The following is a 24,279-nucleotide window of genomic DNA, read 5'->3' on the forward strand; positions in this document are numbered from 1 at the left end:
GCTCCAAGTTATCAACCGGCAAGTGGCAGAACTAGGATTCACACTGTAGCAAGCCCTGTGATTCCCGAACCCAAGTGCTTCCTGAAAGCACTGACTGACTCCGCCTCTTTGATATAGTCTCAGGAGGGAAGTCTGCCTTTAGGGATTATTGTGAGGGTTTTAGAGAATGTTCTAAATTTCCTGGCATGAAAGCTTATGAAGTATTTTCTGAAATATTAGACAAATTGAAGAAAACCAAGACCCAGAAGCAGTTTTACTTGTTTTGTGGTTTTACATCCATTCATTATAGTCCTATCTCGCTCGCTTCCTTTGTGGAGAGCATTCACAATTTTTCAGATTGTTCACCTCTTCACATGTTTGTTCCTGCTTATGTTTACACTTAAAGACTATAGCCCTTCCTTTCAGGTAACAAGGGCCCTCAAGGTAAGCCCACTGCACTGCTAGAGGCCTAAGTTGAGTGACAGTGGACTGAGTTTGGGCTCTAAACTTAGGGCTCTTTGCTAAAGAGGCTTGCTTCCTCAGACTCTGCCCGTTGCAGACATATGCAAGAAACTGTGTATCTTCAACTGGTGCACTTTACTAGACCCTTGGCCATCGGTCTCCCCCACCATTTTGGGAGAAAAAGTTGGGAGTATAATCTACTTGTAATAAAATGCACCTGTTTCTTAAGGGTACAGTTTGATGAGTTTTGACAAATGCATGTGACTACCATTTCCATCAAGATATGGAATGTTTGGGGCACCTGGGTTGCTCAGTGGTTAAAGCCTCTGCCTTTGGCTCAGGTCATGATCTCAGGATCCTGGGATTGAGTCCCACATTGGGCTCTCTGCTCAACAGGGGGCCTGACTCCTCCTCTCTCTCTCTCTGCCTGCCTCTCTGCCTACTTGTGATCTGTCAAAAAAAAAAAAAAAAAAAAAAGAAAAAGAAAAAGAAAAAGATATGGAATGTTTGTTTTACCCAGAAAGTTCCCTTGTGCTCCTTTGTAGTCAAGTCCATCCCCATACCCACTTGGCCCTTGGCAACAATGGATCTGATTTTTCTGTCTCTTGTTTTGCCTTTTCTAGAATGTCATATAAATGTGATCGCTAAGTATGGAGTCCTTTCTGTCTGGCTTTTTTGACTTAGCATAATGCTTTCTATATTCACTTGTATTGTGCCTTGTATCATTAGGTTTATTTCTTTTTATTGCCAAATAATACTCCATTGTATGTTTGAACCATAATTTGTTTATTCATTCACCAATTGTTGGACGTTTGGGTTGCTTCCAGTTTTCGGCTATGATGAATAAAACTGCTATAAATATTCATGTACAGACCTTTGTGGAAACATAATGTTTTCATTTCTCTAGGGTAAAATACCTAGGAAAGGAATCGTGGGTTTGTATGGTAAGTGTTTACTAACTTTATAAGAAATTGGGAAATTGTTTTTCCAGAGTAACTCTGCTATTTTGGATTCCTGCCAACAATTTTAAAAAGCTCCGGTTGTTCCATATGCTCACCAATACTTCATATTATGGTCTTTTACATTTTAGCCATCTTAGTGGGTATATCATAATATGTCTTTGTGGTTTTAATTTGCATTTGCCTAATGACTAGTGATGTCCTGCACCTTTTCCTGACGTATTTGCCATTGGCCTGTCTTCTTTAGTGATGTTTTTTAAAATTTAGCCTTCTTAAAAATTTAAAGCTTTTCGTCTTGAAGTAAGTATAGATTCACAAGTGCAAAGAAATGTCTGGGGAAGTTTAGCTCTCCCTTCCTACGGTCTCCCTCAATGTGAAAATTTTATATAGCTATAGTACATGACCCAAATCGGGAAACTGACATTGGCACAATATATAGAGCTCATTCAGTTTCTCCAGTCACATGTGCGTGTGTGTGTGTGTGTGTGTTTGCATGTGTGGATATAAGCAATTTTATCATATGTGTAGCTTCCACCACCCCAGTCAAGATGCTTATCTGTGCCATCACCACAAGGCTCCTTCATGCTGCCCCTATAGAGACATGCTCCCCTCCTGTGCTCCCCCGACATCCCCAACCCTTGGCAACCACAAATCCGTTCTTCCTCTCCACCATTATACTACTTCACAAATGTCATATAAATTGAATTACACAGTATGTATCCTTCTGAGATTGGCTTCTTTCACTTAGTATAATTTCCTTGACGATCACTGAAGTTGTTACCTATATTAATAGTTTGTCTCTTTTTACTGCAAAGTCATATTCCATGGTATGGATGTACCGCGGTTGGTTTAACCATTCACCCACGGTAAGAAATCTGCATCATTTCTGGGTCTGGCTATGAATAAAGCTGCTATGAATATTCATTCGGGTACAAGTTCCTGCATGAAAATAAGGTGGGTTTTTTTTTTTTATTATTTCTGTGGGATATAGATCCAAGAATGCAATTGCTGAGTTGTATGTAAGCCCATTTTTAGTTTTAAAAGGAATTTCCAAACCAGTTTCCAGAGTGGCCATGCCATTTCACATTTCTACCAGCAATGTGTGAATGACCTAGTTTCTCCTTATCCTTGTCAGCATTTGGTATTGTCATTATTTTTTATTTTAGCCATTTGTCAGATCTTGTAAATGTTTTGTTGGATGTATACCTAAGTATTTAGTTTTCTTTGGAGCAATTGTAAATGGTAATGTGTTTTTAATTTCAATTTCCATGTGTTCGTTGGTAAGCTGTAAAAATGCAACTGATTTTTGCATGTTAATCTTGTATCTTACAGGCTGCCTCTACTTAGTAGTTCTATGAGTTTTTGTCTAGATTTCTTGGGATGTTCTGTGTAGACAGTCATGTTGTTCTCAGATAGAGATCGTTTTATTTCCTTTTTTTTCCATTTTGTATACTTTTTTTTCTTACTTCAGTGGCTAGAACTTCTACCACTATGTTATAAAAGAGAGTTGGTGACAGTAAACATTCTAGTCTTATCTCTGATCTTACAGAGAGAACATTCAGTCTTTCACCCTTAAGTATGATGCAAGCTTTAAGATTTTTATGGAAGTTCCCCTCTATTTCTGTACTGAGAGGTTTTTTTTTTTTTTTAAGATTTTATTTATTTATTTGTCAGAGATACAGAGAGAGTACAGGCAGGCAAAGTGGCAGGCAGAGGCAGAGGGAGAAGCAGGCTCCTTGTGGAGCAAGGAGCCCCATGTGGGACTCGATCCCAGGATGTTGGGATCCTGACCTGAGCTGAAGACAGCCGCTTAACTGAGCCACCAAGGCGTCCCCTGAGAGATTTTTTTAAAATCATAACTAGGTGAATTTTGTCCAGTTTTCTCCTTTATCAATTGACATGATCTTACAATTTTTCTTTTTTTACTCATTGATATGGTGGATTAAAATGATTGATTTATCAATGTTGGACCAGTCTTGCTTACCTGGATTAAATCCTACTTAATCATGGTGTGTTACTCTTTTTACATATTGTTGGATTATCTACTGTTTTGTTCTCACCTTGATATTTACTCTGACAAATGTTGACTCCAGAATGGTGCCTTTTTGTAAATGAGCAAAACCATATGCCATAACTGCTATTCTTGGCCTAAGTGTGCTTTTGCCTCAGGCCAGGTTCCCAGCTGCTATAGTGCTGCATAAAGCCTATGTGTGTTTCCTCAGGACAGTTTCTCAACTTTAGTATTATGTACATTTTGGGTGAATAATTCTTTGTTGTGGAGAATGTCCCGTGCATTGTAGGATGTTTAGCAACATCCCTGGTCTCTAGCCACTAAGTGCTAATTGTGGTAATCCAAAGTGTCTGTAGACATTATCAAAGGTAGCCTTGTGTGGGGTTTGGGGAGTGGAACTCATCCCCCTCCCCTGTTGAGAACTACTGCCTTGATACATTCAAGCTCCTTCTTACCCCTAGCTGGAGGGATGTATTTTTTATCTTGGCCATGGAACACAGGTAAGTGTGTGGTTATGGATACTACAAAAAGATCTGCCTTTTTAATAGTAGCAATAAAATATATAACATCTTTTGAGCCTTTACTACGCCAATTATGCTAAGCACGTTACCTATGTTATCTAGTACTCCTGTCCAATGATGGAAGGCACAGAAAATATTCCCACTACACAGACTGAGGCTTAACCGAGGACACACATTTTATTTTCTTTTTTTAAAATAAAGAGTTTATTTATTTATCTGAGGGAGAGAGAGAGCATGAGAAGAGGGAGGCTCAGAACGAGAAGCAGACTCCCTGCCAGGCAGGGAGCCTGATATGGGACTCGATCCCGAGACTCCAGGATCATGACCTGAGCCAAAGGAAGTCGCTTAACTGACTGAGCCACCCACATGCCCTGAGAGCACACATTTTCTAAGTGGTGGGGCCAGGTCTGTCTGACTCCAAACCTCGTATTGCCCCTAAGATCTGTCTCCCTGCCACTAACTCTGTCACTCACATCCCTTAGTGGACAGGGAACATTTCCAGGCCCCAGTCTGGATGCCTGAGTCCTCCCACACTCCAACCCCACACAAAAGGACTACCCACCATTGCCCAATATGTAAAACCTCTCGGCCTTTGCTTTGGGCTTTTCCCTTAACCTGGCTGGCCCTTCTCTCTGCACTAAATCTGAAGCTCTATTTTAAGATCCAGCTCAGATGGCTGTTTCTCTTTAGAACCTTCCCTGGCTATGTCAGTCATAATTTATGGCTCCCCCTTCTCTGGTTAGCCTCATCTCTACTGATGCTAAAGAGCTGTGACTACTTGGCTACTCCCTATTTGGGCTGCTTGAGGCACTGATCGGATCAGGCTTGATCTCCTAGTGCTTGTCTGTGGGGTCTAACGGTGTATCTGGTATCAGCTGGTTACTAAACTCAGTGGGGTTTCCTTTAGTAGGGAATGGAGCATGGCCTCTAAGAAGTTGGCATTGCTATATATACTTTTAATTTTGTATCAATGTAATCAAGTATTTTCCTTGGTTGGACCCTGTAGATTTGTTGAGGAATCTTAAGAAAATTCTAAAGGCTTGTCTTTTCCCAGCTGGGTCCTTGAGAAAGTTCCTTCTCTTTACTCAGTGAGACTTCCTGTGCTTATTGTCAAGACAGAGCTAGCAGAGGCTGCTCGAGGTCTTCCAAAGTCTGGCCTTCAACACTGAATTGTGGGTTGTCGTGCAGCAGCTGGGCCCAGATGCCCTCGTAGGCTGGCATTCACCAGTTCACCATGGGATATCAGGATGGGCCAGCTATTCTATACCAAATTAGCCATGGGCCTCAGGCAAATCACTCCATATCTCCAAGTGTTATATACTGTCATATTTTTCTCCTTTTATCTTTTAGAACCTCCATAATCTTCAGCCCAAAAGAGAATGGTTTTCTTCCCCCAAGGCCTTGAGCTCTTCCCTTCTTCACCCAGATACCCATTTTGAGGTCCTGGCCATGGCCTAAATTATGTGTCCCCTCCACAGCACTGCTCCAGTTTCTGAAAGATACATTGGCTTTCTCTGTTACCCATGGTAAACTGCACGTGATGGTGTGGTTGTGCAGGCCTCCTCCACAGCCCTCTGAATGAGCAGGCTCACAACTCCTTTGCTGCTGTTCAGTGAATTCCAGCTGCCCTCCCACCCTGGACGTGGTTGTGAGTCCTCACTTACCTCATGGGGTTTTTATGAGTAGTAAATGAGACAAGACCTGTCAAGTGCTTGCACAGCACTTGCCATATAGCAAGTGCCAGTGAAATGGAGGTGATTATGGTGAACTGTAAAAATGCCCAGCCCGGAAGTCAGGAAACCTGCATCTTTGCCTTTCTTTTCCACTGTTACATTGTGTAAGACTCGGGACTTTTGGAATTAGAGCCCCAAAGTCTTGAGATGGGAGAATTTCCCTGAAAACCTTTAGGTCTGTAGCAGCTCAGTAGGCTGACTTTTGATCCCAGAGTGCCCTCTGATGGTTGACGTGTGAAAGTGCAGGCTCCAGAAGACAAAGGGAAGGAAGGGCCTATTGTGGAAAGCCTGGATGGGTGGAAAGAGGCTCCCCCTTCCTGAAGGAGAACAAGCTGTGTTGTAGGGGGATAACCAGGCTGGGTACAGACCTGAATGTGGGTCTTATCTCTGTGAAGTTCTACCTGCAGGACCTCAGACAAACCCTTCTCTGTGGGACTTGGGACGAGGAACATCAGATAGACAGTCATTTTAAAAGTCTGAATGTTTGTGTGTTTTCATGTGTTCTAGAAAAATACAGTAACTTTCGAGTTCTTTAGTGAATGGATATGTCATTTTAGGGTGAACAAAGATATTTTTTAAAAATTGGAATGTGCTAAAAGAAAATTAAGTAAATAATGATACAGGTGTATTAGGACAAAAATTGCAACAGTGATAAGCAAAACAACAGAAGTCTGGGCAACACTGGACTAGTTTATATGTGATTTCCTGCACAGTTCTGATAAGTTAATCTTATCTACATACTATTTGGTATTACTTCCTAGTATAATGGTCACTGTTTATTGTTTATGCTTCTAAACAACAGGAAGCCAATTCATTCCTGCCCGAGGCCACAGTGGTATGTGTGCTGTGGTGCTTCTCCACAGTGGTATGTGTGCTGTGGTGCTTCTCATGGATGTGCCTTCCCTCCCCACCTGCACCAGGAACTCAACGGCAGGACTGGCTTTCTGGTCTCAGTATCACCTGCAAGGCCTGTGTCACAGTTGCCCGGTGATATTCACATCCACTTGAGAGTGAGCTGTGGAGCAGCAGCCACAGGCTGGCTCTGGGCACAGGGAGGGCTGGCTTCCCAAGGCTTGTGCTGTAAAGTTCACTCCTCCTGTCCAGTGCAATGTGGTGGGGAGGGTGCTGCCCAGGGTCAGCAGTCCTGAAGCCTTGTCCCAGGCCATTCCTACACGTGCTGATCAGTGGGCTTGTCCACTAACTGTGGGCAGTTGTTTTGGAATTAGAGGTGTTTTCCCAAAGAGTGGTCTGGGCCCTGCCCCCAAGAGGTTCTGATTTTCTCTCTGGCTTTGGGGCTCACAGAGCTATATTTTAGCCATTTTGCTGGATTTGGGAATCACAGTGCTTGATGACCTCGAGAGTGGGTCCCTTCTGGCCCCCAAATTCCATGAACCTCAGCTTAGCAGGGCCCATAGACCCTAGTGCCCTTCCCCTGACCTAACCCCAAACAGGATAAGTGACATACAAAATAACCATAAAAAAGACTTTATTATTTTTTAAAAAACAACAACAACAAATGGCCAGTGAAACCGTGCCTCCTGTCAGTCACACATACAGTTACACACACAGCTACCAGCCACTCCAACCAATACGCCCTCACCCACACAGCTCCCTCTCTGTAAGCAGCAACACTGTGGGTGAGAGTGTCTATTGCTCTTCCTTTTCACTTCTTTCTCCAGAAACAACACAATTGAAAAGTCAATGGACCGGAGAAAGGGATTGATGGGGCAGGAATGGCAAGGCCACCTTAATTCTCCATCCCTGCCACTCCTGGCTACATACTCTCTACACATGTACACACATACTCTACATGAGGTGCCCACATGTGCAGGCACGTGCCCACATTGACCCTCCATGCATAGGGTTGAGTCACTGCAGGTAACACTTAGATTGGCAGGCATCTGAGATGGGGGGGGGGCAGGAAAAGGCAGTGTCCACCCTGAACACCAATGTCCAGCTCCACGCCTTCACCCTGCCCTGATGCCCTGAATGGGGAGCTTTTAGTTCCTTGTGTCTAGGAAAGAAAAATCCCTTGGGGGCAACTCATCCAGACAGCAAGGTTGAAAAGTGCCTAAGAATTTAAAAAATGAATAATTATGTCCTTCCTGCCTGTGGCCCAAAGTGCTTGAGAAACTTGGGGTGAAGAACCCAGAGTTCCGTGAGGTCTGAAGTCCTTGGCAAAGAAGGTTCAGGGCTGCAGGAATCCTGGCAGGCCCTGGCTGGTGGAAAGTCCTGTGACTTAAAGAGGCGGAGCAAGTTCCTTGGACCCTGCGTTAGAGGAGTGGGACCCCAAGAAGACCGAGGCCAAGTGATGCTCCTCAGGAGCCCTTGTCATCCCAGGCTTAGCACAGTGCCTCACACAGAGCAGAGGCTGCAGTTAGGTGGGAATGATGCAGGGTGCACAGGTGACTTGGTGACCTGCTCACCTGCTGCTCACCTCTCAGCCCTTAGAAGATACCTTGTGGCCCTGCAGGGTCAGAGGACCCTGGACCTTGTCTCTGGGGCTGATGTAGTAGCTGCCTGTCGGGTGGACCTGCCTCTGCATCCAGAATGGAGTCTTGAGCAGGTGTAAGAACGCTCCCTGGCAGAGCTGCCTCTCTGGGGACTGAGAGATGGCGGTCAGTGAGACAGACTCCCTCTTGCCCCTCCTAGGAATCAGTTTGTCCTGGTTTTCCAGGCTTAACTGTTCTGTACATCCCCTTCCTGCTGGGGGCCCTAGTGAGATTTTTGGAGCTCCACTCTCAGCTTCCCTCCATCCTCAGGGACTCGCTGGGGGGTCCACAAGAGCACATTTCAAAGTATCACGGCCTGGACTGGGGATGGGGCCTTCCCTCCCACTTCTTCAGCCATGCTCAATTCACTCCTACAAGACAGGAGGAAGGTGCCAAGTCCTTGGCCTCCTACCTACCTTCCTCTGAGGATAGCTAGAACATGACCTCCTCACAGCTCCCGTAATCACTCTCCACCATGTCAGAGCCCTCATAGTTGGGGGGAGCCTGGGTCTGGCCCCGCCCTGTGGGATGCCCACCCCCAACCTCACAATCAGCATAGGAGGGCCCAGCCCGGCTAAGGCGCATACTCACCCCTTTGTAGCCCCCCTCTGCCAGGCAGGGCCCTCCCCCTCCCTGCCGGAACTGTGAGTGGTAATAGCTGATGGCCGTGTACTCGTTGAGACAGGGGGCCAGCAGGTGTTCCCGGGGATTGGGGGGCTGTGGGGGCATCAGATCTTCCAGGTTCTGATTGCTGTAACGGGGCGGGAGGGGTGCCCGCTTGTTTTCCAGCTCCAGTGGGAAGGGGAAGCCCCCATAGAGGCCAGTGGGGTCTGGCATCATGGGTGGGACCTGGTGGCGGTGAGGCGATGGTGGCAGAGGGCCAGAGGTCATTTCCGAGTGGGGGTATTCCCAGTGTTCCTTCCTGGAGTAAGTAGGAGGCCAGACCGCAGCTCCACCTGGGCACACTGAAAATGACAAGATAGGGTGAGCATCGAGTTTCCCTGGTGAAGGTTTCAGCAGGTCTTACAGCTACTAAACATAGTTCAGCATGTGGTAGAAACAGGCAAAAGACTGGGTGGTTATGTGACCATTCATGTGTGTTGTTTAGATTGGTATCTAGAATTCAACAGGGCTGAACGTCAAGGCCAGAGGTTTAAGCTAAAGCCAGCTCATATTGCAACTCTGTACTGATGATCTAAGATTCAGTGAATAAGGGGAAAATGGGGATGACTCCAAGCAGCCCGCTCACCTCTGCTGGAAACAGCAACTCCATCACAAGTCCTAATGGTGACTTACGTCTCCTTAACTGAAGGAAACGGACACACAGTTTGGACTGGGGGAGTGTGAGGGCATCTGTCACAGAGGGTGATTAAATGAGACGCAGCTTGAAAGAATGGAGAGCAGGCATCCCTGGTCCTTGCTCTGTCCCTTCTACTGAATAGTTGGGTGAATTAGAACATGTTACTGTGTCTTTATGGACTCTGATTATATCAGCAAAAAGTTTATGAAAGCACCTTTTTAAACTATTGGTGAATAAGCCAGAAAATATAAAGTGCTTTACAAATTCACCTCCTTCTGAGCCAAAGATGAGAGTGAGGTGAAGAACCCTCCTCTAGTTCAGTCAGTTCTGAACCAAGGTTGCCATACCTCCAGAATGGGTGACCAGAAGCTTGGACTATTGCTCTTTCCTTTCCCAGAAAAGCACAAAGGAACAGAAGCCCCCCGCTTTCACCCCAGGGATCCCATTTATCCCTATCAGGTTTCTGCCAGAGATATCAATCCTATGGAATGAGTTGGAATTTAGAGGAGGAGGTCATGGTACATTGGAATGAGCCACAGATTCTGAGTCCAGAGAGCTGGCATTTGGTTCAGGCCACCAGTGCACAGTGACCTTGAGCACATTCCTTCATATCCGATCCCAAGGGATTGGACTGGATGGTGGCCTTACCTAATGGAGTGTTTAGGTCTACCACCCTATTCCGTCAATTTCAGAGACTAAGGGCCTCTGGCTATACTGACCCATCTCTTCGCCTGACCATGTCCTCTTAATGATGGACTCATTGTCGGAGTGGGAAGGGACCACAGCTGGTGGGAGTCTGGGAGGCACACTGCAGACCACTGGCCGCTGTTTAGAGCTGGGCCCAAAAGTGACCAGTTCATTTGGAACTGAGGTCTTGCTGGGTTCCAGTTGGTTCAGATTGTTGCAGGAGCTGGTGCTCAGTGGGTTGAGCTCGATGGAAGGCATAGTTTGGGTGTCAACACCAACACTCCTGGCCAGGAGGTCTGGGTCCTCCATGGCCACGGGCTTGTGGGACTTGCAACGGCGGCAGTAGAAGAGGAGCCCGATGGTGCTTAAAATGATAAACAGCAGAGCCACTATGATGATCAGAATCTCCTGTTGCCCCCAGTCACCCCTTGTGATCTCAGGGGTGACTAGGCAGTGTCCTTCTGAGCAGCCCCTTGCTTCCATTTCACACCTGCAGAGAGAGAGAAATAGTCAGGGGATTGGGTCATTATACTTCCCTTTCCATGTCCCCTCTCACAAAGATTTATGGACCCCTGGGCTCAAGCCTACCTTCCCCAATTTTCAACCAAAAGAAAAGAAAAGAAAATGGATGGTAACGATCAACATCAGAGCTGTCCATCTTCCACCAGGAAGGTGTGGGAGTCAGCTACAACTTCATTCATGACCATTTGGAATCTAGGCTCTGGGCCACACCCATGATTTCCCATTCATGTGATCTAGGCATTGGATATACCCTCCACCACTGAGGTGAGATTTACAACCACGTACTGTGGTGGAAGCAGCCAACATACCCAGCTGTCCTCAGCAATATTGTCAGAGTCCCAGACAGAAGTCAGCAGCACGCAGCTGTGGCAACTGGGCACCACTGTTGCCACTGTTCTTCAGGAGGTCACAGGAACCCAGTTGGTCTTGCACAAACCTTGCCTTGGACAACTGTTCAGATCAAGCACTTGGAATTGTACGACCTCCCAGGTCACTGCCAGCTTGGCGTGCCATGGTGTAAGGCTCCTAGGAGGCTTCTGTGGCCAGTTTCATCCACTTTCGAGGGATATTAAGAAAGGCTCCCTTCATTCTACTTGAGTCCCAGTGTCTTCAGTTTCACCACCAACACTTTATTCTCTTGGGTTAGACATCGTCCTCCCCAAGTTCCTCTTTTAAAATGCAAACACCACCACTTTCAGCCAGGAAGTATCCCGCCAACACATCTCCTGCCGAGCGAGGTGTGCAGTGGGGCCAGAGATGCCAGGTGCTGAGAGAAAGGACTTGGGTCACAAACACATGGTGGGGGGCGGTTTGGACAAGCCCTTTCTTTCTCTGGGCCTCAGTTTCCCCATGTGTAAAGTGAGTGGGTGGACTACATCATTGGCTCTCTTATGCACATGCTGACAACAAGGGGATCTCTTGGGAGCTTGTTATAGATAGGATCCCAGGCCTCATTCCTTGGAGATTCTGATACAATCAGTCCAGAAATCTGTATTTTCCACAAGGGTCCCCGATAATTTTTTAAAAAGGCTCCCAAACTGGGGAGCCCTAAAACCAGATAATTAGCAAAACTCTTTACTTCTAGGATTCTAGGGATCTAAGGATTCTTGCAGTCCCCCAGACCAGCATAATACAAGGCACAGGTAGCTAGCGGTGGGGTTCAGCACAGCAGTGTTTGTACCTAGCGGAGTCATTGTCCTCAGGCCACTTTCCAGGAAGTCACCACCCAGTGCCAGAGAATAACTTCAGCCATTTTCTGACTTCAGCAAAGATGAGAAATCCGCCTGAGGAGCGGATTAGAAGTGTAGATTCCCAGAGCTCAGCCTAATGAGTCTGATTCAGTACGTCCAGAATAAGATTAGAGAAATCACTGAGAAGCCTCTTTCCCTGCATGATCTGTTGCAGGTGGCTGGAGGGAGAAGCCTTGGCACATAGAAAAGACCAAGAAGCCAGGTCACTGGAGCATTCAGCTCCTGGTCTCCCATGGCCAGGAATGCGGAGGTCATTTCCTAATGGTCCCAAACCCAGGATGAGGAGCCAAAGGCAGGTCGCTCCCCTGTGCTTACCTGTCTCCCATATAAGGGTGAGGGCAGTTACAGGAGATGCCTTCAGGGGATGAGATGCAAGTGCCACCTTCCAGGCAGGGTATTGAAGTACAGTTCTCCCTTCTTTGTTCACAGTGCCTGCCCGAGAACTGGGGGGGACACTTGCAGACATAGCCTGGGAAGGAGGGCAGGGGGAAAAGAGTCAGGCAGCTGCAGGCTGAGAGGCCCTCCAGGACAGGTGGTGGGGGGTGGGGGGCTCGGCGTGTCTGCAGATCTGCATGTCCATGTTCAGTTAGTGAGTGCCTCCTGTGACAAGCACCGTCCAGGGCACTGATGCCCGGGACGTGATCCCGACCTCAAACAACCTATAGGCTACAGAGAAGAGGCCCATAAAGAATAGTAGGCATCCTAGACAGAGCTCAGTCTTAAGTGCGAGTCACTGTGCTAACCACCTGCACATATCAGCCCATTGGAGCCTCATGCCAGCGCTGAAATTGGTTACTGTTACCCTCATCAGGGAACAGGTACAAGTTGATGGCAGGTGAGGAGATGAGGCACAAAGAATACATGACATTTGCTCAAGGTCATCCAGCAAGTTAGTGGGAAATTTGGGATTCAAACCTATAGAACCAACTGTGTATAATATCAGTATATGAGTAATTATCATAACATGACAGAGCCTGGAGAGCCAAGGGAGAGTTGGGGCTACTGGGCCAGGGAGGTGAGATGGGCCGGAGCATCCCTATGAGCCAGATGCAAGAATTAGGAATTAGGACTCTTAACAGCAAGGGGAAACCACTGCAAGTTTCCAAGCAGGAAAGTGATACACTCAGACCTGCTCTGTATAAAGGTCACTCTGGTGCCCTGCTGGAAGGCACAGGTGGAGGGGGAGAAGGTAGAGAACAGGGAGGCAGCTGACTCAAGGGGGAGAGATGACAGCTGCCTGGTGGTGTGGATAGATAGAAGTGATCAGATACTCTGCAGATGGAAACGACAGTACTATTATCCTGGCAAAAATGAGAAAATGGGATAATGCCGAGTGTTGACAGAGACACCAGATCCTCCTGCATTGCTGGGAGAAGGGCAGCTGCTGTGGCCAGGCTGAAGAGCAATTTGGCCCTAGTTAGTCAAAATAATGATTTACATCCTCCGGGTGTGTGAATTCCATCCCTGGATGTGGGGTGTGTGTGTGTGTGTGTGTGTAGGGAGTTCTTATACAGGTTCATAAGAAGATATGTATGAGGATATTCACGCAGCAGTGTTGATGGAGGTGGGGTGTTGAAGCCACCAGGGTGTTCGTTGCTAGCTGAGTAGAGAGGGGAGATGTGAATGCAGGTACACACACGGGGGCATGGAGCCACAAGAAAAGCAATGAATATGAATTGTGACAGTGTGGATGGAAAACTAAAAAATATATGTATCACATATAGTTAGAAATCCAAGCATGTGTAAAACCAGTGATATATATTTTGCAAGAACTCATTTAAAAACTTTAGATGTGGGGCACCTGGGTGGCTCAGTAGGTCAAAGCCTCTGCCTTCAGCTCAGGTCATGATCTCAGGGTCCTGGGATCGAGCCCCACAATGGTTCTCTGTTCAGCGGGGAGCCTGCTTCCTGCCCCCCCTCTCTGCCTGCCTCTCTGCCTACTTGTGATCTCTGTCTGTCAAATAAATAAATAAATAAATAAATAAATAAATAAATATCTTAAAAAAAAAACTTTACATGTTTGCCTGTGGGTTTGGGGTGGGGGAGAGGCAGCCAAATACACAGTAAAGAGGAATATAAAAGAGAAACCTAGGATGGACCGAATATAACACTAAGGTGTGTAATGAAATTGACCGGTGGCACCAGAGGTCCCTGTTCATGCTGGTCCCCCATCCAAACAAGTAGAAAGAAAGTCAGTCCTTGTTGAGGGAGAAGAAAGACTCTTGGCTTCCCTTAGTGTAAACCTAGTGGAATACTCACAAGATAGTAAGGGGAAGAGAGAGACATCTGGCATCAGGGGAGGAGTGCTCCACTGAAATCTGTCCCCCAAATGCAGCTCTCTCACTTAACAGCCTTGTGACCTTGGGTAGTTCCTTCATCCATCTGGGCAGCCCTTACATAGCCCAGCAGTTTCCTGTGCCATGAAATGAAGTCATTGACAGCTTTCTTTCAACCTTTCTCTCCCTCATGAGGCTGTGCTGAAAGAATATACTTTGCAAACTCTCCAGTGATATATGATTGCTAGTTCAATGTGCTGGGGTCTTCTGAAGAGCCCTCCTGGGATAAACCTTGGAGTTGTTTCCAGCCCTTACCTGCCCCATGGGTCTGTGAGCACTTGCCGCCATTGAGACATGGGTTTTGGCTGCAGTCATCCCTGTGTGAGCAGCACTGGGTGAGGGCCTGCCTCTCTTGCAACCCTGATGACTTCTTGCCATGGACCAGCAGCTCCAGCGCCTCTCCGTTGATCACAACTGCATCCAGGCAGCCTTCAAAACCCTGGGACACAACTGGGGAAGAATGCAAGAGAACAAGGCCACCCAGAAAGAGATCTCCTTCAGGCCTGAGACCCTGGCAGTTCTCTGGGAGCACAAGGGAGGCATTGCCTGAGCTGTCAACCAACAGGCGAATGGAAGTGTCTATCTCCTCCACCACAATGGAGTGCCACTCTTGGTCATTCACGTGGAGCCAGGAGGAAAGATTTCCATAGAAACCACCCGGGCAGTGGTATTCCAGCTGGAGCACTCCATCAGCCAGCTGCAAAGAAAACCCAGATGGCCATCAGCAAAACTAAGAAGTCCTTATTAAAAAGTACTGTTAACAGAATACCAGTGCAAAGAATGTTGGTTGATTTTCATGGGTGGGAGAAGTAGTATTGGGGGATTTTCAAGGCTGTTTCAAACATTGTCTTTGTAGAGCATAAAAGCTGTTCTATGGTCTCATTTGGCCCTTACCATATTCCATGGTGTGATCTGGGCAGGGATGGCATCTCCATTTCACAGATGAGGAAACTGATGCCCAGAGAAGCCTTGCTGCCTGAGACTGTCTTTTTTGGATTCTTCTCTGTAGGCCTCTCCCATGTTCTGTGCTCCTCAAGTTGGCCCTCAAGGACACCAAAAACCCCTCTCACTCCAACTCTCTTATTCAACAGTTCTTCAGTTCTCAAAGTGGGTCTCTAAGACCTTTCCAGGGAACCCTCAAGGGGAAACCATTTTTATAATAATCCTAAAACATTATTTGCCTTTTCTACTCTCATTCTCTCACAAATATGCAGTGATTTCCAGACATGGCTATCACAACAGATGAACACAGAAGTAGATATGAAACTCTAGCCATCTACTATAAAGCCATATGTAAGAGAGATATGCAAAAAATGTAAAACAGTGCCACTCTTCTTTTTTCTTAATTTTGGAAAATGTAATTATTGTTCACAATAATATGGTATTTATGTCAACATGTAATAGGTTTCTTGCTATTTTTAAATGAATTAATAAAGATTTTAACACTTCTCAGTTTTAATTTCTAGTACTGAAAATATTGCTAGCTCTAACCCACATGAACAGAACCTCCCTAGGATCTTTAATTATTTTTAAGAATGTGAAAAAGTCCTGAAATCAAGAAGTCTGAGAACAACTGGGTTATATCATTTTGGTTTACCTAAACCCAAGAGGTAGGGCTGCTGTGGTCAGTCTGGGTTGTGTAGAGCCTTCTCTGGGTGAAATTTGAAAATCCAATCCAGTGTTTTACAGAAGTTAGCCATTTGTACATCACTTCCCCAATTCTTGCCCTGGTTGTATACTACCTATACAGATATTTACTTTAAAGGAAATTTACTATTATTATAGTTTGTAAACTCAAAGCATTGTCTTTAAATCTCTCCTTTCACTTAGCCAGGACCACAAATCCATTGGTCCAACCAACTTTTCATTGTCTCTCAACCTCTGGAAGGTTCTCACCTCTCTCCTTATCCAGCTTAAATTACATAGCCAAACTCCTGTCCTCTCCTACATAGTAGAACTCACTTGGCAAACCACACAAATCTGGCAAAATCCAATTCTCCCTACTGTATGTGAGCATCACTGAGCTGAACATAGCTGAAGAAAAGCACACAACCTTATTTATTGATCTCCCTTTAATTTCGTGACTGCAAGTTTCAATTGAGACCTTCATGGTGCCTAATTATGCTATCTTCCTCGGTTTACTCTCCCAGATTCACAACCTCTCTCTCCTCGAACCCCTGAAGCTCCCCTCCCCATCCTCGCTCTCACCAGTCGGGTGGGGACTTGCAGGCACTCTTACCATCACCTCTATTCACCTTGGTGGAAGCCAGTCTCTCCATTCATGCACTTGGTCCCACCCCCCTTCGCTCCTCAAGGACTAGTTTCCATTGACTCTCCTTTCTTTTCCCTACATCTTTGTTCATTCTCTATTGTACCATTCCAGTCATCACACAAACATGCTGTTATTACTCTAATCTTTTAAAAAAGTTTTCTTGAACCCACTTCTCTCACCAGAGATCACCTTCTTTCTTTGCTTCCTCTTTGCAGCAAAATTCCAACCCACCCACCATGATACTGAAACCACTGGTGTCAGGGTATTTAGTGACTGCGGTGTTCCCAAGTCCAGTGATTAATATCACCCATCTCACTCATCTCTCAGCAGCATGTTATCAGCTGGTCACTCCTTCCTTCATGATACATGTTCTTCATTCAGCTTCCTGGATACAGTACTCTTGGTTTTCCTCCAACATCACTGGTTGTACATTTTTAGTCTCCTTTTTTGGATCCTTCTCTTCCCCCAGACATCTCAATTTGGAGTATCACAAGGATGAATCCTTGGTCTACTCTTTTTTCAATCTATACTTCCTGGTGATCTCATCCAGTTTGATGGCTTTCAATACTAAGTATATGCTGAAGGTGCCCAGATCTTCATCTCTATCTGAGACTTTTCTCACAGACACTAGACTTGTTTATCCAGCTCCACTTGGAAGTCTAGTAGGCATCTCAAACTTACATCTCAAAACTGAACTTTTGATCTTCCCCAAACCTGCTCTACCCATATTCTTCCCTAAGTCTGTTGGCAGCTACTCCATTCCTTCTAATAACTCAGGCCCAAATCTTACTCCTTGCTTTCTCTCCCAGCCCTCATTCGATTCATCAGGAAGTCCTCTTGGTTTTACCTTCAAAAATCTATCTAGACTGTCAACTCTTCTTCCCAGTTCACTGTCATTACCCTGATGTAGACCACCACCATCTCTCACCTGAACTGTCACAGTACCGTCTTGGGTGGGTCTCTGCTTTTATCTTTGTTTCTCTAAACTTGTTTTTCAACACAGGAGCCATCAGGGCCCTTTTAAAAATGTCACATCATGTCAGTTCTCTGCTCAAACCTTCTCATGCCCTCCATTTTGCTCAGAATAAAAGCTGAAGTCCTTCAATGGCCTATGAGAACTTCATGGATACTCCCTCAGCCCACTGTATCGCTGACCCCAAATCCTACTACTACTGTCTCCCTTACTTACTTTACTCAGGCCATATACACATCTGGGATGTTCTTAAACCTGTGAAACATTCCCCTACCAAAACGTTTTTGCATTGCTATTCCCTCTACCTAGAATGCTACCTAGCTAATTCCCTTACCCCCTTTATATTATGGTTTAGTTACCAACTCAGTGAAGACTTCCCTGATCAACTTACTTAAAATTGAAACTTCCCATAGTCCTAATCCCTTTAACCCTTTTTTTGGTTGTTAAAGCCAAAGCACTTATCACATTTGGACAAACTAAGATTTTCTGAGCTATTATGTTTATGTTTATTGTCAGTCTTCCCCTATAGGGTGAAAGCTCTCAGAGGGATTTTTGTCTTATTCACTGATGAGAACACTGTCTAGAACAGTGCCTGTTACTTAGCAGATGCTTGATAAATATTTATCGAATAATTAATTTCCAACTAGCTGCCAAAGTCCATTTGTTCTTTGTCAAAGTGGGAGATTGGCTTAAAGTCAGGCAGGCAAACTAAGATATTCTACAAGATTAATCAAAAGGACTGAAAGACCATGAGAAAGGAAATTCCTTTTTCTTCCATGTTATTCCATGTAACTTAATGCTGGGTTTGTAGTCTTGAGCACCCTAGTGGTAGCCAGCTTCCTACCCATCTTGGAAACACTGGTTTGTTACTCAGCAAAAGTGATAAAACAAAACAAAACAAACCCACCATGACTAGGTGGCCTCCATTTCACCCTCTATCTTCAGAAGTGCTCTCTCTCCTCCCACAGAGCAGCCCAACTTGTCTTTGGCTATATATCTCCAGGTGGGGGGCTTGGGCATCACAACTGCAAAGTCTTGTTCCTTAAACTAATAGTCATACCGGCATCCCTGAAAACCACGCAGGGTTTTCTCTGCCAACAATTGGGCTTTGTAGCTGTTCCTCAAGCTGTCCCCACCTCCCTCTCCTGGCACGCCCACATGAAATCTCTCAGGCTGGCAGTACCTTACCTTCAGGGAGACATACACTGTCTCATTGCTGAACAGGAGAACAGCCTGCGATTGGAATGTTTTCAGGCGGAAACGGATGTGCCAGTTCTGTGCCTCTGGAAGACTGTACCGCCCAAAGCTTTGTCCGCTGAATCTTGTGGCAGTACCTGTAGAAGCAAGCAGAGATTTTAGCTCCACATGACGAGGTCCCCCACAGAGTTCTTGAACTGACTCTGTCTCATTCAACCCTTGGGTGACATTGTTCACATCCTATAGAAGTGCTTCTTGGTGAGTCAGGGTGGGGGGAGTTACCTGTCCAGGATCCTGCAGCCGACAGACACCATCCCCCTGCATACTTTCTTTTGTCCCCAGAGACCCTTGCGTTGGGTCTCAGGAACTATGAGCTCAAACCACCGAGAAAGCAAGAATCAAGCCAGAAATGCTACCAATGAAATGTGTGGAAATCAAAATTTCTATCCTACATAGTTTCTTTGTTATTTCTGACATCACTGGGTGGGGAGAAAGAGGCAGAATTGGAGAGGATTTTGCATATATGTGTGATTTCAGGAATACCATGAAGGTGCTTTGCCTCAAGATCTCCCCTTCGTCATTAGGAGTGTAACCATTTGAGAAGCTCATAACCAGATGCATCGCTGCTGAGAGGTCCAGAGTCACTGCGACCAAGGAAGGGGATGCAGAATTCTGTGAAGTCCTGTGTGCACATCCCCCCATAGCAACTGCTAGCACATAGTTGCAGAGTCAGGAGGCTCCACTTCAACTTGACTTTCTCCAGCTGATTTGACCATGGGATCCTCTTATGGGGACCACCTCTTCCAAGCCCTAGGAAATAGCATTCTGCCGGCCACCTTGGAGAATTCTGTGTTATACGTATATTAAGCACTATCCTCCCCAGAAGGGAGTCCAGCTGTTAAATCCCTAAAACCTCAGTGTGAACAAGCTTATCAGTCATCAGGCAAGGGGAGGAGCTGTATAGGGCCCCAGATACCCTAGACTGTAGAAGAGAGGGGACAAAAGCCAAGAGGAGAAAGAACCAGGAAGCCTTAGGCACATGGGATTTCGAGATCCGGAGGCTGTCCATCATCTAAAACTCTCTGCTGCAGGCAATTCTGTTGTCATAAGTCATTACCGGATGGTAATTCCTAGATCATCTAGGAATTCCCAGACCTTAATGAAGATCAGCTGGAGAGAACTTTAAAATACAGAATGCCAGGCTCTATCCTCAGAGAAGCTGCATTTTAAAAATCTGCCCGTTATGGGTGTATTGACTAGAAGAGAGACCAAGAGGGGCTCCTGGGAAGCTGGACACGTGGTGATCCTGGCTGTAAGTGCCAGTTACACGGGTGTATTTGGTTCGTGAAAACCGTGGCACGTAGACTTTTCTGTGTGCCGCATTTCATTTCACCAAAATATTTTTAAAAACAACAAATCACCCCTCTGAGTGATTCTGACGATCGTCAAGCCAACCTCTGGTATTTCTCAAAGAGCAGCCCTTGGACCACCTGCTTCCGAATTGCCTGAGGTGCTAATGCCAATTCCAAGGAGAGAGAGATGGAGAGAGAAACCAAGAAACAGACAACTATAGAGAGCAAACTAATGGTGTACCAGAGGGGAGTGTATGGGGGATGGGTGAAATGGGTGAAGGGGATTGAGCACATTTATTGTGATGAGCTCTGAACAATGTACAGAATTGCTGAATTGCTGTATTGTACACCTGAAACTTATACAACACTCTACGCTAACTATATTGGAATTAAAATTAAAACTTCATTAAAAATGTCAATTCTAGGCCTCACCCAAGACCTTCTAAATAATACACCTGGAGGTGACCCTTAGGAGTGGGTCTCTTTTAAAATCACACTCCCCAGGGGCACCTGGGTGGCTCAGTGGGTTAAGCCTCTGCCTTGGGCTCGATGTGGGATCGAGCCCCGCATCGGTCTCTCTCCTCAGTGGGGAACCTGCTTCTGCCTCTCTATGCCTGCCTCTCTGCCTACTTGTGATCTCTATCTGTAAAATCTTTTTAAAAAATAAAAAAGTAAAACCACACTCCCCAGGTGATGTTGCACGAGCATGAATTTTTAGAGCCTCTGCTGTCTGGTGCCAGGTGACCAAGAGAGAACCTTCGACTGTCACGGCTTTCCTTGCAGGCAACTCTGGAGCAAGAGACACAGAAAGGAAGCACTCCCCTACCCTCACCCTGCCCCATAAACACACACACAGCCAAGAGTAGCTCACCCAGCCTAAATACAGTGGGACCTGGAGAAAGTCCACCAATCTTTAGAGAAAGAATTTCCCTAATGCAAAAGGGAACCCATAAAGGGTAGACCAGGCCAGGGAGGGGGCGATGGTGAGCTGGAGACTTTTGCCGATGCTCCCGAGCTGGTCAAGGGCATGGATTCTTGATGCCAGGGGTGCTGGGGTGAGTCCACAGGAAGAAACTGACTTCCTGTAGATCTCGGTGAGGAGCTCAGCCTTTAGAGTGGGACACACAAGTATTTAGACCAGCCCCTCACAGGAGGCCATGAAGTTTCAGGTGAACTAATGTTGGTGACAATCAGTTTCAGTAACATATACAGCATCCGGCACATTGCAGAGTCTGTCTAGCCACAACTGCTACCATGTGAATGACAGCCATCATGGACATTGTGCTTACGGACCAGATAAAAGTTAGGTGCTTTTATATCCATTGAGTAATTTACTCCCCAAACCAACTCCAGAAGGCAGATGATAATATTTTCATTATTTTATAGATGAGAATCTACAGCTCTGAGGACTTAGTAACCCACTCCAAGTTACACAGCGAGTAAGAGAGGGAGCTGGAGTTAAAATCTGAGGTTATAACCACCAGGCGGTAGTACTAATAATAATACTATTAGTAACTCATGTTAGTGACTGCTTTCTATATCAGGCACTTTTCTAAGCAAGCTCTTGATATTTAAGACTCATTTAACCCCCATAAACAGCCCAAAGACACGGAAAGGCTAGATAATTTTCCTAAGGTCACTTGGCTCACAAGCGGCAGAGCTGGGATTTAAACCCAGGCGTCTGATGCCAGTGTCTGTGCTTTCAGTCATCCTACTAACTGCTTCTTGTATCCTTACTGCTAGTTTCAAAACTCCAGAAAGTGACCAGGAATAGGGTGCTATTCCATGACTAGATTCTGTGAGGCCACTACCCATCCCTGGTGGCCTATGGCCTAGCCCTACTGAAACACCCCTCTAACTACCCCATGGGGCCACCCTGGGATCTCCATCCCTACAGTGAGTCTGGCTAAGCCCTGCAGTGCTGATTGTCTTGGGGAAGCCTGTTCCTTACCGTTGCAGGAGCAGCTCCTCTCCAGGCGATGCCGTGGGGTCAGGATGCTGAGCCTGGCTGTGCTGTACGTGGGGCCCACCCTGGGGTCCAGGTGCACCGTCTCTTGGCACATTTGACCCTGGCAGCTTGGGCCCTGGCAGGGCACCACAGGCATGGCTGACCTCATCTGAATTCCCACCGAGTGCTCCATCTCCTTGGCTGAGCGAGTGATGATGGATGCCAGCTCCTGGAGCTTGTAGAAGGTTCCAGAATGCCCCTCAAAGACCAGGAGCACGTCCACCCCAGCTGTGGTCTCTGCAGGCTGAAGGCTCGCCAGGTGGATGTTAGCTCGTTTGATGTCCAGTTTGTTGCTGAGGAACCTCTGCAGGTTCCTCCAGTGGTCGCTCACCAGTTCCTCCGGGGTGAGCTGGTGGAAGCCCAACCACATGGCCTGCTGCAGAGCCTCCCGCCCCACGTGCCACACATGGACATGGACCCCAGCAGTGGCAGCGAAGGTCCCATCACTGACTGTGACGTTGAATGCATAGCGGCCACGAGGCAGGTCCTGGGCGGCAATAATCTTGCCATCGAATGCGCCCACTGAGAAGTGCCTGGCCACATTGTCCTCTCCTGCCAGGCTGTAGGTCAGCGTGTCCTGCGGGTCTCGGTCTGTGGCATGGATTTTGCCCACCATGCCACCCTGGAATTCCTCCTCTCCAATGGTGATGAAGATCTCCAGTGGGAGGGCAGAGGGTGGGTAGTGGCTCTGCTCCGTGACATGGACACTGACAGATGTCGAAGACGAGAGGGGAGGGATGCCACTGTCTGACACCTGTGGACAGAACAAGCATGGCCATTACCACAGGACTGCATTACCACAGCTGTCTGTGGCCTCCTGGGGCAGCCAGTCTCTCTACCTGAGGGCAGGCTCACCACACCGTCACAGTTGAGAAAGAGAACAATAACTCCAAAGCACTGAAGGTATTGTGGAGGGAGTTATATGCCATACCACACAGTCAAACTCAACGCCATTTCCTCATCTGACAGCTCTCTGAGCCTCTTCCTAAACTTCTCCAGTCACTTACACTCACGTTTTCTCCCTCTCCAACATCTCTCATTCTGTCTCTATCCTTAAGCGAGTCATCAAAGTCTCTTCTTGACTCCAGTATGCACCCTTTGTGGCCCCCGTCAGCCTAAGGAGTTTCTGTTTGAGATCCCCCTTGATCTTGTCTGATCTCGGAAGCTAAGCAGGGTCGGGCCTGGTTAGTACTTGGAAGGGAGATCCCCCTTTACTAGTGTCTAGAGTGGGTGTTTCTTCCTCAGGTCAGCCAACAAATATGTACTGATTGCTTTCTACAGGCCAGGCCCTCTACGGTGATCAGGAGAAAAAATACCATCAATACGTTACTAAAAATAAACAAGACAATGTCAGACATGGATAAAGTGCTGTAAAGGAGGAAAATGGAGCATGAGACAGAGATCTGAAGAGTGAGAGCTTCCGTACTCAGATTGGTTAGGAGGGAAGTCATAACACTTGAGGAGAATGTGACACTTGAACTGAGTCCTAAGGGATGAGAAGAGTTGAGGAGAGGAGGTGACAAAGGGAACAGCAAGTGTCAAGCCCTAGAGTAGAAAGAACACAGTGAGCTCGATAGGGCAGAAGGGCCCTGGCTGCTGGAGCAAGTGGGCAGGGCTGAGGACCAGGCAGGGGCACAAGGGAGGCCACCCCATCACTGATGGGCTGACTTGGTTGGGTTTTATGTCAGAGCCATGGAAAGCCACTGAAAGTTCTAACAAGGCCATGCTATGACCACAGTTGCACAAGGAAAAGAATGTAAATTGAAAATGCCTTTTCCTTTCATATTTTGCCAAACATCCTTGCAACTTTCTGTCCTGATTAGCAAGGACAAAGTTTCATTCAGTGACTTTATCTCTTTCACAGCTGTCACGAGGAGTCTCCACAACTTTCTCTATACCTAATATCTTGTTCACTTGTATTCTAGTGCTTTGAGTGGGTGAACAAGTTGTGAAATTACACCCAGTGCTGGGATTTGTGTGTAACACCAGTGGGATATGAATAGCAACAACAGTAATTAATACTGCTGCTAAGCATAACATACAGCTGGCATCAACTGAGCGCAGACTGTATGCTGGTCACTTCTAATGCTTCTGATGCGTGATCTGAGATAGCTTATCAACCTTAACCCTAACCCTAACCTTTCTTATGAGATAGATACCAGGAAGTCTTCCATTTACAAAAACTATGACTGAGGCTTAGAGGTCAAGTAACTCGCCCAAGGTCA

At 46.5% G+C, this 24,279-nt stretch overlaps 1 protein-coding gene across 1 annotated transcript in view; it reads right to left on the reverse strand.

Moving 5' to 3' along the window:
• Positions 1-7,134: 7,134 nt before the first annotated feature.
• FAT2 (FAT atypical cadherin 2) overlaps positions 7,135-24,279 on the reverse strand; it is a 77,736-nt gene continuing 60,591 nt past the window's right edge. The window contains exons 19-24 of the mRNA XM_059417194.1: positions 21,998-22,808; positions 18,686-18,831; positions 14,508-14,949; positions 12,232-12,385; positions 10,177-10,634; positions 7,135-9,122 (exon numbers count right to left, since the gene is read on the reverse strand). Coding sequence (XP_059273177.1) covers positions 8,590-9,122; positions 10,177-10,634; positions 12,232-12,385; positions 14,508-14,949; positions 18,686-18,831; positions 21,998-22,808 — 2,544 coding nt within the window. The 3' untranslated portion in view covers positions 7,135-8,589. The remainder of the gene's footprint in view (positions 9,123-10,176; positions 10,635-12,231; positions 12,386-14,507; positions 14,950-18,685; positions 18,832-21,997; positions 22,809-24,279) is intronic.

Source organism: Mustela nigripes, chromosome 12, assembly GCF_022355385.1.
Source record: "Mustela nigripes isolate SB6536 chromosome 12, MUSNIG.SB6536, whole genome shotgun sequence".
In the NCBI taxonomy this organism is placed as follows: domain Eukaryota; kingdom Metazoa; phylum Chordata; class Mammalia; order Carnivora; family Mustelidae; genus Mustela; species Mustela nigripes.